The 13181-nt window shown below is 34.3% G+C and overlaps 1 protein-coding gene across 8 annotated transcripts in view; it reads left to right on the top strand.

Annotated features, from left to right (window-relative positions):
- DZIP3 (DAZ interacting zinc finger protein 3) overlaps positions 1-13181 on the top strand; it is a 97505-nt gene that overhangs the window by 42851 nt on the left and 41473 nt on the right. For 7 of the 8 annotated variants that reach the window (XR_007723644.1, XM_050781975.1, XM_050781976.1 and 4 more), the window contains 6 exons: positions 276-395; positions 1751-1852; positions 3444-3536; positions 4344-4396; positions 9591-9667; positions 11608-12225. Coding sequence is in view for 7 of the 8 variants with exons in the window: in XM_050781975.1 (XP_050637932.1) it covers positions 276-395; positions 1751-1852; positions 3444-3536; positions 4344-4396; positions 9591-9667; positions 11608-12225 (1063 nt within the window). In the remaining variant the exon portion in view is untranslated. The remainder of the gene's footprint in view (positions 1-275; positions 396-1750; positions 1853-3443; positions 3537-4343; positions 4397-9590; positions 9668-11607; positions 12226-13181) is intronic. The other variant, XM_050781978.1, reaches the window with a different exon arrangement.

The raw sequence follows: 13181 nt of genomic DNA, 5'->3' as shown, positions 1-13181 counted from the left end.
TATGAGTTAGGTGATAAAGAGAAGTATGGCTTCAAACATAAACTTCTCTCCATTCTCCATGATTTTATCATTCATTAAGAAATCCAGTCCTTCTAATTTAGGACCTTCCTATATGTTGTTTACTTTGAATTAGGGAAATGTTTCATTACTATTAAAAAAATACCTATATACAAGCACTTCAAAAAGGGGTATGATATGGACATATTACCAAGGTAAAACATGGGTAGTCTTACTTTATTATTAATAATTCATAATTCTTTGTTTTTAAAATCTAGGATCATCTTAATAATTTTATCAAGACAACTGAAAGTAATATAATGAAGCAGACGATTTGTAGTTACCTAGATTGTGAACGATCTTGTGAAGCTGACATTTTGAAGAACACCAGTTACAAGGTACTGTAATTGTCAATTAACAATATTTCAGTATTTTTAAAAAGCAATTGAAAAAGTATATATATAAAATTATAAAAAATTATATTATGTATAAAATATTTTAAAAGAGCATTTAGTTTAATTACAGTGGTGAAGCAGCTGAAAAGTTATTTGACTGTCTCTGAGAACTTAGATTCAGAGTGATCAGGAATTATTTATATTCTGTGAGTCAATAAAAGAATAAATTGGTTTTGCTAAGGTTTTGTAACATTCACGTGCATCTGAAGTTATAAGTATTATTCCTGCAGTCAATCATACAGTGAAAATGATCTAAAAAATGCTTTACTTTATAGTTAGAATTGTTAGAGGTTAAGAATGGTAGCATTTTACTAAGGAGAAAGTTTGTCACTCCTCAGGAATGATGCTACTAAATAAGTGATCATTTTCTCTTCTATGGGCCTTGGCAGGGGGAAAAAGTAACCAGCCTTGATTTGAAGAAATTTAGCTGTCAGAATACTTCTGATAGATCTATCTCTCTGGATCTATCAGAATAAGACTTTGTGAAATCACAAGATGGGATGAGACGATGTGCAAATCAGACAATACTTCTAAAAAAAATAACTGAAATCTTAATTGCGAGGCATGATGTGTACAGCCAATCCGATAGCTGGGGAGAAGGAGAAGACCAAGATCTACTCAATAGAAGTTGAAAAGTGAGCCTGGTGACATGCAGTGCTCAGGGTCAAGCTTGTTCAGTATTGGTTTAGGTGACATGGCGATATGGTCCTAAGGTTTCTCAAGAATGCTTTAGGGTTCTAATCAAATGAACAACAGCATGTAGCAGCAGAAATACCTGGGCACACAATTTAATTTTTGTCATCAAAGCAAAAATTTTAAAAAGCAAGGCTGTAGTTTCCAGGCAGGGTACAGTTGGAAGGACAGGCAATCTGTATGCTCAGAAAAACCAGTAGCTCAGGAGCTGTCAGCAAGGCAGCAAATCTGAGTTCTCATGATTGGTAACAGGGGATTCAGGCAGTAATGGTATGGAGCTGGGATGGAGGAAAAGAGACATGTAAAAATGGAGATGAACATGTTCCTCTATAGACATCACTCACTGGGTTTCTAATATTGTGTTGTACGTAGAATGTGGAAAATATATTAACTTTTCAAGTTATTGACCATTTTTTTCCGTCCTAATTTTCCTGTCTTTAGTGACTTGTAAAGTTATTTGGTGATCTCTGATTTCTGTTGATAAATTTTGAATGCCGTGTAAAATTTAATTATAGAATAATTTTTAAAGTGACTTAATATAATTTTTTTTATCTATGTAAGAATCACCATGTCCTTACTGATAACTTACTTTTATTTTTTTCCAGGGATTTTTTCAGTTAATGTGCAGTAAAAGTTGCTGTGTTTATTTCCATAAAATTTGCTGGAAAAAGTTCAAGAATTTAAAGTATCCAGGTGAAAATGATCAGGTATTATATTCGTTCTTAAAACTACAACAGCATTTCTTTCTCTACCCTTTCCTCTTTTGTTCTCTTCATCATCGTTTCTTCCTGTTCATAACTTCCCTCCTTCTTTTTACTTCCTCCTTTTTTTCGTTTTCTTTTACTTCCTTCTTTGTTCTTTCCCAATTCTCTCTGATGCTTATCTCCCTACCACTTTTCATTCATTATCATCATTTATTGAATGGCTCTTTGTAGATGACACGCTACCAGTTGATTTGCTTAGTGGTTTCTATCAATTTGTTCCCTTCCTTTTAGAAATGTATACTCTTAAGAATAGAAATATTGTTGCATATATGCACATAGGATCATAGAATAGAATTTCTTAGTAAACACACAGAAAGGATAATTATACAATTTTAAGGATTTCCATTTTAGAGGTGATGAACAAGGACAGATTTCATAGTCTTCAAAAATATATTTAGAATCTTTAATATTTATATTTAGTTATAATGGTTACATATCATATATAGTTATAGATAATATGTAATTATATAACATGGTTATAATATGTAATAGTTATAATTATGACTATAATTATATGTTATAATTGTATATAACTATATATAACATATAATTATATAACTATAATTTTATAAGTTATAATTATAACTAATATATAATATATAATTGTTATAATTATTAACTATTATATAACATACAATAGAGTTGTTTGCAACTAATATTAAAGTGGAAATACAAAGCCCAGCTCTGAATTAATTACTCCTTAGTGAGCTGATGACCGTAAGTTGGGTCTATAATGTTTGATTCTATAGTGTTTACATTCTACGAACAACAGAAAACCCATTTAAAGTAATTGTGGTGTAGTAGAACGTGCATTGAATATGGAGTTGGGAGATCTGGGTTCCAGTCCAGACTGAGCCACTTACTAGTTTTATTATATTAGACTGGTAACTTAATTGCTCAAAGACTAATTTTTTTAAGCTGTAAATTAATAATAAGATAAACCTATTTCATAGGGTTTTTGTAAGAATTAACAGATAAAACAGATGAACTCACATTGTAAACTGTAAAAACAATTGTATGAAGATTTACTTATTTATTTTTAAGTGGTATATACTTTACAATTTCCTTGATTGTTAGGGCAATTAATATTACTGAATTTTAGAAAGAGAAGTAAAAGAAAAATGAATAACTTAGCCAAAAGAAATATCAGGCCAGAACTAGAGAAAGGATGTAACATTTTTATTCTTTCCTTTTCCCTAGAATCTTCATGTATCTGATAGAAATTCAGTAATCCTCTTTACACATGTTTAATGAGTACATTTTACTTGAAGTTGCTTTCTCTGGAGTAGCAAATGCATCTCAGTCTGTAATACAGCTACTTGAAGATTTTGAAGTAGAGTGAAATCATACATTTTAAGTAGGATATCCATTGATTTATGAAATGGACCATCTTTTAACAGCTACCTGTCAAATATTCCCATCTTCCAGTTTACTGTCTAGCAACATTTGCTTCTAACTAAATTTATTTAAATATAATCAGATTTGCACATCAGTGATTTTTTCTATTTTTATTTTTTTCTATTAATAACTTTAGAGTTTTAGTGGGAAAAAATGCTTGAAGGAAGGATGTACAGGTGACATGGTAAGGATGCTGCAGTGTGATGTACCTGGAATTGTTAAAATTTTGGTGAGTATCTTGTTTTGTCCTTTTTTTTTTTTTTTTTTTTTTTTCCTTGCTTTCCTTCCTTGGAAAAATATTTTTGACTTGAAAGAGACCTGGGATCATCGTAATTGGATTCCAGCCATGTTGCCTTTGATGGTGACTGAGCTCTTGGACCTTTTTATTGCTGTGATTTATGCAAAGTAGTATTTAAGTGGTCTTTAAGAACAGTAAAAATTTAAGAATAAAGAGAAAGACACAAAAAGAGAAACAAAGACAAAATATGCCATAAGTATACCAATAAAAAGTATTGTGAACTAAGGATAATGTATCTAATCTTTTGACTTTCTAACCTAAGGTTAAAAATAATTTTAGGCTTTCTGAACCTCTTTTAGTCTGTGAATAACCCCCTATGAAAGTATCTATAGAACATCACATATAGTACCTGTTACATAAAATGCACTCAGATGATATCCATTTTATGGTTTAATTAATGAACTATCTTGTTGAATTTTTAGTTTATAACTAAATAGACCAAATTATGACTAGAAATGTATCTTATTTCTTTATTTTAAAATATGCTATTTTTGTATTTCAGATTTGGCATTTAAATCCTATAGTGATGTAAAGTAGAACTGCTTTTTTAAGGTCAACTCTAGTTTGTTTTTTTGATCAGGATTATTTATTACTTACCTTGTTATTTATGTTTTGTTTGTTTTATATTCACTGTGACTTAACTCTCATTGTATGTTTCAAATGTTAAGCTAAGAAATAACATTACAAATTTTGAAAATTGAACTACTTTAGGGCTATTTTTTCCCCCATTACTTGCAGTTTGAAGTTGTGAGAAAGGATGAATATATAACCATTGAAAATTTAGGAGCAAGGTAAGCTTAAAAGAAAATATTCTGTTACCTTTTTTGGAATATGCATATATTTTTTGGTTGCTTAATTCTTCTGTGTTTCTGTCACGTAATGGAGCTGCATTAAATTTTAAGGTAGTATTAAGGTTTGTGAAAAAAATCGTATTTAATTGCCATTTGTTTCCCTCTCTATCACCATTTATTGTAGACATTTTACATTCTAAAGCAGAGATGGAGAAATTATGTGAATACTTTCCCATTAAGTGTGAAAATAATCCTTTAAGATATTTTTCTTAAAGTTAGTTTGTTATGAAATACAGACTTTTCTATATTTCAAAACTTATCCAAACCACTAAGCTTGTCTTACAATTAGAATCTTCCTGTTTCTTAGATGAGAAAACTGTATTGCAGAGTAATATATTTGATAAGCCTAGAATTAATAGAGATATTACAGAGTGTTGCTACTGAAGTTAGAAGTTTCAGTATAAACGTTCTCCTAATCCATTGATTCTCTTTTTCTTCTTTTTAATGTGTAAATGCCATTTTTCAATCTAGTAGGGACATTGCATTGACATCTAAAGCATCAGTTTTCCCTTATTAGTTAAAGAAGCCCAAATCTTTATATCCACAGATCTCTCTCCTAAAAGCTTGACCTGTATAGTTACCTGCATACTAAATATCTCCATTTTTATTTTTCAAAAATGTTTATAATTCAGCATGGCCATAACTGGACTCATGATCTTTCTTTCTAACACTGCTTTGTAACTTTTTTAAAAGTCCTATCAATTTAGTTTGTTTTTTTTTTTTTTTTTTTTTTTTGAGACAGAGTCTCACTTTGTCGCCCAGGCTGGAGTGTGGTGGCTTGATCTTGGCTCACTGCAAGCTCTGCCTCCCGGGTTCATGCCATTCTCCTGCTTCAGCCTCCCTTGTAGCTGGGACTACAGGTGCCCGTCATCACGCCTGGCTAATTTTTTTTGTATTTTTAGTAGAGACAGGGTTTCACTGTGTTAGCCAGGATGGTCTCGATCTTCTGACCTCATGATACGCCTGCCTTGACTTCCCAAAGTGGGGCGTGAGCCACTGCGCCTGGCCAATTTAGTTTTTAAAATATAAATTTCTTCCTATTTCTGCCCTATCTCTACCACTTCACTAAACTAAATGAGGTTATCATTATTTCTCATTTGAAATTCTCAAACAGCTTCTTAAAACTGTCTTTAGCCTCTCCTTTTTCCAGTCTGTGGTTTTCATAACCATCAATAGAACTTTTCTAACATAAAAATTGGAATATATCACTTCTGTGCATGAAGATCTTTCAGAAGCTTCTCATTGCTCTTAAAATTAAGTTCAGATTCTTTAACTTAGCTCTTCACTTAACCTTGTACACAGCTGAACTCATTCGTGCCATCTCTTGTCACTTTACTCTTAACCATATATGTACCAACTATACAGAGCTTCTTTTGGTTTCTTCAGTGTGCCATCTCAAGAAACTTCCCAAGTTATTGCATTGAAGTGTATCTAGTTTACTGTTTGACCTCCAAGCTTTGCTTGGAATACTCTGCTTTGCCTAGTTAAAACTTTCGAAAAGACTTACTTAGATTACAGTAGATGTTCTATCATGTATTTCCTCTATTTCTATCAAAACATTTACTAACGTTTATTACATTTTCTTCTCCATTTGAATGTAACCTCCACCAGGGCAAGAACTTTATCTTGTTTTCTGGTATGTTCCCGGCACATAGCATAATATCTGGCACATAGCTAGGCCACAATAAATACAAAGTAGAGATTCTGGATTCCATTATTCCCTAATGGATAATGTTACTTTTATTTTGACAGGCCACTAATTTGGCTAGATGTGAACTTTGAACACTTTCGGATCCAGTCTCAGTCCAGATCTTTTGGTCTTAGTTGAGCTGCTTTTAGTCTGTTCCACACATGTGGTTCAGTGTTCAGTCAGAGACATTGTGGGAAAGAATTTGGGGATCTCTTTTCTGATTACTTTCCCTTCTAGGATTCCCCCATTCTCTTAGTAGTCATGGTTCCATTTCAGTTTTCTGGTTTCTTCAGCCAAAGAGACCTTTTCTCTGTAGTGATGTCACCTTTCTCATTCCTAATGTTAGCAATTTGTGTCTTTTTTTTTTTTCTTGATCATTCTGGATAGAAGTTTATCAATTTTGTTGATCTTTTCAAAGAATCAGCTTTTAATTTTACTGATTTTTCTGTAATGTTTTTGTTTTAAATTTCATATATGCTCTTTGTAATTTCATTTCTTTTGTTTGCTTTGGGTTTAATTAGCTTTGATTTTTTTTTTTTCTTTTTTTTTTTTTTTTTGGGACGGAGTCTTGCTCTGTCACCCAGGCTGGAGTGCAGTGGCCAGATCTCAGCTCACTGCAAGCTCCGCCTCCCGGGTTCACGCCATTCTCCTGCCTCAGCCTCCCGAGTAGCTGGGACTACAGGCGCCCGCCACCTCGCCCGGCTAGTTTTTTGTATTTTTTAGTAGAGACGGGGTTTCACCGTGTTAGCCAGGATGGTCTTGATCTCCTGACCTCGTGATCCGCCTGTCTCGGCCTCCCAAAGTGCTGGGATTACAGGCTTGAGCCACCGCGCCCGGCCAGCTTTGATTTTTTTAAGGTGAAAGTTTTGATCATTGATTCAAGACCTTTCTTCTTTATAAATTGATTTTACATTAAGCATTGCTTTAACTGTGTCCCGTATATTTTGATGTGTAGAAATTTATTATTACTATTTTCATTTTATTTTAAATATTTTCTAGTTTTGTGTGTGTGTGTGTATGTTTTAACCATGGGCTCTTTGGGATTTGTTAAATTGCCAAATATTTGGTAATATTTCAGCTGTCTTTCCAGATATTGACTTTTAGTTTAATTCTCTTCAGTAATTTATTTTATGATCGTATTACTGTATATCTTGGTGAATGTTCCACTTGCATTTGTAAAGAATCTGTCTTCTGATCTTGAATGAAATAGTCTATACATTAGATAAAATTAGTTTACAGCTCTGTTTCATCATTCTATATCATTTTTGATTATTTACTTTTTCCACCAGTTACTCAGGGAATGTTGACGTATACAATTCATTTTTTTTTGTCTACTGTCTAATTGTATATCTAGAAACTCTTATTAAATGCTACACACACATCTAGGATTGTTACCTTTTTTTCTTGACAATTTGACCCCTTTATTCTTATTTAACATTTTTTTTTTTTTTTTTTTTTTTTTTTTTGTGAGACGGAGTCTCGCCCTGTCACCCAGGTTGGAAATCTGTGGCGCGCTGTCGGCTCACTGCAACCTCCGCCTTCCAGGTTCAAGCGATTCTCCTGCCTCAGCCTCCTGAATAGCTGAGACTACAGGCGCACACCGCCATGCCCAGCTAGTTTTTGTTATTTTTAGTAGAGATGGGGTTTCACCACGTTGACTAGGATGGTCTCTGTCTCCTGACCTCATGATCCACCCGCTTCGGCCTCCCAAAGTGCTGGGATTACAGGCATGAGCCACCATGCCCGGCTTTAATAGCTCTTTTTAACCCTGATAGTATTCTTGCCTGAAGTGTTTTTTGTCTGTTATTAATATAGCTACTGCAGCTTTCTTTTGATTAGTGTTTGCATGGTATATCCTTTTGCATCCCTTTACTTCAACCTATGTATATAGGTGGCATAGGTCTTTCTTGTTTTATATATACAATATGACAATCTCTGCCTTTAAATTGTTTTTTTTATTCCATTTGTATTTTCTTTACTAATTTATATGGTTGGAAATCTACTGTCTGCCTTGTTGTTTTCAGTTTTCCCTATCTGTCTTTATTGTTTATTTTCTGGTTTGGTTTATTAGTTTTACCCTTTTTTAGTGGTTGCTTGAGGACTTACAATACATATTTTTAACTTACCAAAGTTTATTTTAAAATAGTATTATACCACAGCATGTGTAGTGTAAGATAAACCTTACAATAATAGATTTTCATTTCTTCCCTCTTTTGTGCTATTGTCTTAATATGTTTTACTTCTACTTACTTTATAAATTACATAATATATTGTTACTTATAAGTGTAGTTTAATTTTTTCTGTTTTGAACATTATATGTGGAAACATTCATTTTATACATTTTAAAATCATGTTTAGTGTGATTCCATTCTTACTATTATAGTTTTAGAGTTTTCATTTTTATTGCTTCACTAATTTAATCATTCTGCCATTAACAGATGTTTATTTCTAGGTCCTGGCTATAACAGTAGTTTTGTAGTGAACACTCTTGTACATGTCGCTAGGTCATTATGAGCAGAAAATTTTCCAGAATATATACCTAAAAGTAGAATTGCTAGGCCACGTGTATATATCTATAACTTTACTAGCTTTTGCCAAATTGTTTTCCAGCGTGGTTTTACAAATGTACACTCCCCACCAACAATATGGGAAATACCTTTTACTCGGTATCTTTGCCAATGACTTCATATTGTCAGAGTTTTACATTTTTTCAATGTAATGTGCAACTAATAGTGTTATAGTGGTACTGGAGATAAAAATCAGTTAACAATAACAAACAACCACCACCAAAATCCCTTTCCTCATTAAGCTTACATTGTAGCGTTGTTGTCCAGTATTTTTTTGTTTTGTTTTCCGTGGTTCATTTCAAAGCCAAGCCATCTGTTTAATGGCAGCATTTACCTAGTGCTTATTCTAGTTAATACATTTTGCTACTTTATTTTTTATTTTTCTAATTATTTGTATTGATGTTCTGCTAGCATCTGTATTGTTTTTAATCAATAGGTGTTAAATGAGTTGGGTTTTCTTGGAATAGTTATTGCCAAAAATATTATATGGGGAAGAGAGGTCCAGGGAGGACTTCTAGGTTTGCTATTTTTCTGTTTGCTTGCTTGCTTTTTTTTTTTTTTTTTTTTTTGGTCTTACAGTGCAAAGCTTTCTTTCCTTTTTTTCTGCTACCACACATCCTTTTTGCAAGGAAGTTTGTAATATGATAATTTTAGTATGAAATCTGGCAATACTGCTTACTTGATAATTCCAATGAAAGTGACAGTGTAGGGTTTTCATTGTTGGTGAGCTCTATTTGTTCATTATTTTTTCTCCTTCTTGAATTATTTCTAGGAGTAGAAGATGAAAATACTTACTTAGCCATGCTCATACTAGAAATCTTGACTGACTTTCACATTGTTTTATTTCCGCTATAACTTAATTTTTTTCCATTTGCAGTTATAAAAAGTTGATATCTCTGAAAATAACTGATACTGATATAAGACCGAAGATCAGTTTAAAATTTAATACAAAAGGTATTATTTTATTTTTATATGCCTTCTGTTGAAAAGTATGTTAAAATTTTTGACTTCTCTGTCAACTTTCATGCCATAAACCACGTCTTTACCGTGTTTGTCATTCACTAAGCTTGGGTTTATACGAGCACTTGGTGTAGGCTGGAAATCACAGACAGGAAGATCAGCAGATGTATGGATCTCACATTACCTTGGCATCCTATAGAGAGGCATGCTAGGTCTGGTGCATAACTGTGACTATACCGTGGGATTGTGTTCCAGCAGAGGTTTTCTACCAACCCTTCCTTCCCTTGTTGCATTCCTTCTTAATAGAGCAAGCATTAGAGTACCCTTACATGAAAGGAATGAACATTTTGAGTTTGAGGCCAAGTACTCTAAACTTAGCTGCCAGCTTTTTAGGAGTGTGCTAGGAAATATCCTGCCCAGAACCTGGAGACCTGAATTAAGGGACCGTGGGCCCATGGAAGAATAGTTTGGTGGCAGTCTAGCCAACTTTGTATTTGGTTGGTAAGCCAAAGAAAGCTCCCTGTGTCATTAGCTTTTTAACTTTGCCTCCACAGTGTATATCGAGTATTTCAAGCAAAAATGTTAATTTAATAAATCTCTTGAAACATAGAATCTTGAAGGATAAAATAAAGCTGCATTTTGTGAGAAACACATATTTTGATATCCATATAACACCAAATGCCGTCATATAACAAATTATTAGTACTTTCTAATTCACCTCAGCCCACTTTTCTCCTTTGAAAGCACTATTAAAACAGGAAAATACCAAATAGTTCAGTTTCATGCCTTATTCCATGTTATTGATGAAATACCTACCTCTCTTTTTTTGAGGGGGTGACAAGATGAGTTTTATTAGATCAGAATTTCTCAAACATTATACATATATTTGATATATCTGGGAATTTTGTTAAAAGGCAGATTTCAATTCAGTAGGTCTGGAGTGGGGCCTGAGACTGTGCTTTTCTAACAGGCTCTCAGGTGGATGCTTGATGCTACTGGTCTCTGGGCTACCCTTTGAGTAGCAAGGAGCTAGATCTTTTGGCATTTCTTGATATAGATCTGAGCTATCTAGTATAGTAGTCCCTAGCTGTATGTGCCTACTTAAATTTAAATTAATTAAAATTAAATTGAAAATTCAGTTCCTTAGTCACCCAAGCAGCATTTCCAGTGCTCAATGAGTATTAGTGCAAATATAAAACATTTTATCACACGATATTCTGTTGGGCAGTGCTGATTAGGATAAAGTATAATTGTTTATGTAAAGTAGAGTTAAACATTGACAATTAGCATTCTTGGCAAATTTCAGAATTTTTAAAGACCTAATACTGTGATGTCATTTTGTTGCCAAAGATCATTTACTTGAACAAAACCTTGGATGACTGAAAGACTTCTGTGGTGATTAGTCTTTGTTATTACTTTTGCTTGGGAACATTTTTTTTTCAGATGTTTTGACAGAGATAAAGCAGCATGCTAATTGAGCACTGGCTGTGGCAAAGCCCTGTACAATCCTTCATTCTTTTTTTTTTTTTTTTTTTTTTTTTTTTTGAGACGGAGTCTCGCTCTGTCGCCCAGGCTGGAGTGCAGTGGCGCGATCTCGGCTCACTGCAAGCTCCGCCTCCCGGGTTCACGCCATTCTCCTGCCTCAGCCTCCCGAGTAGCTGGGACTACAGGCGCCCACAACCGCGCCGGGCTAATTTTTTGTATTTTTAGTAGAGACGGGGTTTCACCGTGGTCTCGATCTCCTGACCTTGTGATCCGCCCGCCTCGGCCTCCCAAAGTGCTGGGATTACAGGCGTGAGCCACCGCGCCCGGCACAATCCTTCATTCTTTTGGAATAGTTTTTATCCTGCAGGAGCTTAGGATATAATATGAGAGACCAAATAGAAAAAGAGAATTAATGTGGAATGTCTTGACTTCCCAAAATTTATTTTCAGATGAAATGCCTATCTTCAAGCTTGATTATAATTATTTCTATCATCTGCTTCATATAATTATTATTTCTGGTACTGACATTGTTCGGCAAATATTTGATGAGGCTATGCCACCCCCTCTTTTGAAAAAAGAGCTTCTTATACACAAGAATGTGCTGGAATCCTACTATAATCATCTTTGGACCAATCATCCTTTGGGTGGATCATGGCATCTGCTTTATCCTCCAAACAAGGAGTTACCACAATCCAAACAGTTTGACTTATGCCTCCTGTTAGCTCTTATAAAACATTTGAATGTGTTCCCTGCACCCAAAAAAGGATGGAATATGGAACCGCCATCTTCTGACATCTGTAAATCTGCAGACATCCTGCGACTGTGCAAATACAGAGATATCCTCCTTAGTGAGATTTTGATGAATGGTCTCACTGAGTCACAGTTCAGTTCAATTTGGAAAAAAGTTTCAGATATTCTTCTGCGCCTTGGGATGAAGCAAGAGGATATTGACAAAGTGAAGGAGAATCCCATTGAGAATATCTCCCTTGATTACCATCAGCTATCCATCTACCTAGGCATACCAGTACCAGAAATCATACAGAGGATGTTATCCTGCTATCAACAAGGTACTAAGTGATTATTTACTTCAGCCAATAAACTTCCGTTGATTGAATGTCTGCTCTGTGCCAGGCACAGTGAAAAGGGCAAGAGATTCAGTGAGCTCATGGTTTTGGGAAAATAGACTCATCAGGAGGGTAATAGAAATTATAGTGCTAGAGATGTTTCCAGAATACCATGGGAAATCCTAGGCTGAAGGAGTCCAAAAAAGCTTTCTGGAGAGTGTGATTGTTAAAGAACTATTAATGGTGTGCAAAAGTTAGCCAGGTGAAAAAGATTGAGAAGGATGTTTCAGAGGGAGACAAAAATAAACGTATAGAAACATAAAAATATACTGCAGGCAACTAAAAAAGGTTGGCTTTATTGAGATTAGGGGAGAGTTCATAAGGTACATTCAAGAGGATTTTTTTGTCACATTGAGGAGTTTGCATTGTTCAGACAGAAATCGTTGAAGACTTTTAAGTAGAGTTTTATCACATTAAGTGGAGTTTTATTCTCCAAAATTAGTAAAGTCTAAAACCATGACATATAGGTACTGTGTGGTTTCAAAGATGTTCGTTTAGACAGTGTGGATATATGTTTCTTCTACTTTCTAGCAGAACCTTGTTTAGTTTACAATTTTAGCAGCTATTCGTTGGCTGTAGGTAATTTTAAAAATCAAGTAACATTCATGCAAGTGTTTGTATTGGCCATTCCCCAACTTGTCTGTTGATATGGAAAAGACTTCAGACCTCCTCTCCCACATCTCAGGATACCTTCTCAGCTATTCGTTCGGAAAGCAGAGTTCAAGGCATGACAACATCTCTGAAACCCTGCTGTGCTATTCAGGATGACTTCCTGGTCCCAAGTAATTTACAGCCCAGTGAACAACTGATGACCACACTGATGCTATATAAACATACAACTGTACACGTTTCTAGTGAACTGGTCCAGGTTTTCTTCAGAGATAATTGCTGTGCCCAAT

This window comes from Macaca thibetana, chromosome 2, assembly GCF_024542745.1.
Source record: "Macaca thibetana thibetana isolate TM-01 chromosome 2, ASM2454274v1, whole genome shotgun sequence".
Classification (NCBI taxonomy): domain Eukaryota; kingdom Metazoa; phylum Chordata; class Mammalia; order Primates; family Cercopithecidae; genus Macaca; species Macaca thibetana.
Note: the sequence above shows the minus strand (reverse complement) of the source record. Positions and strands in the feature narration are given on the sequence as shown.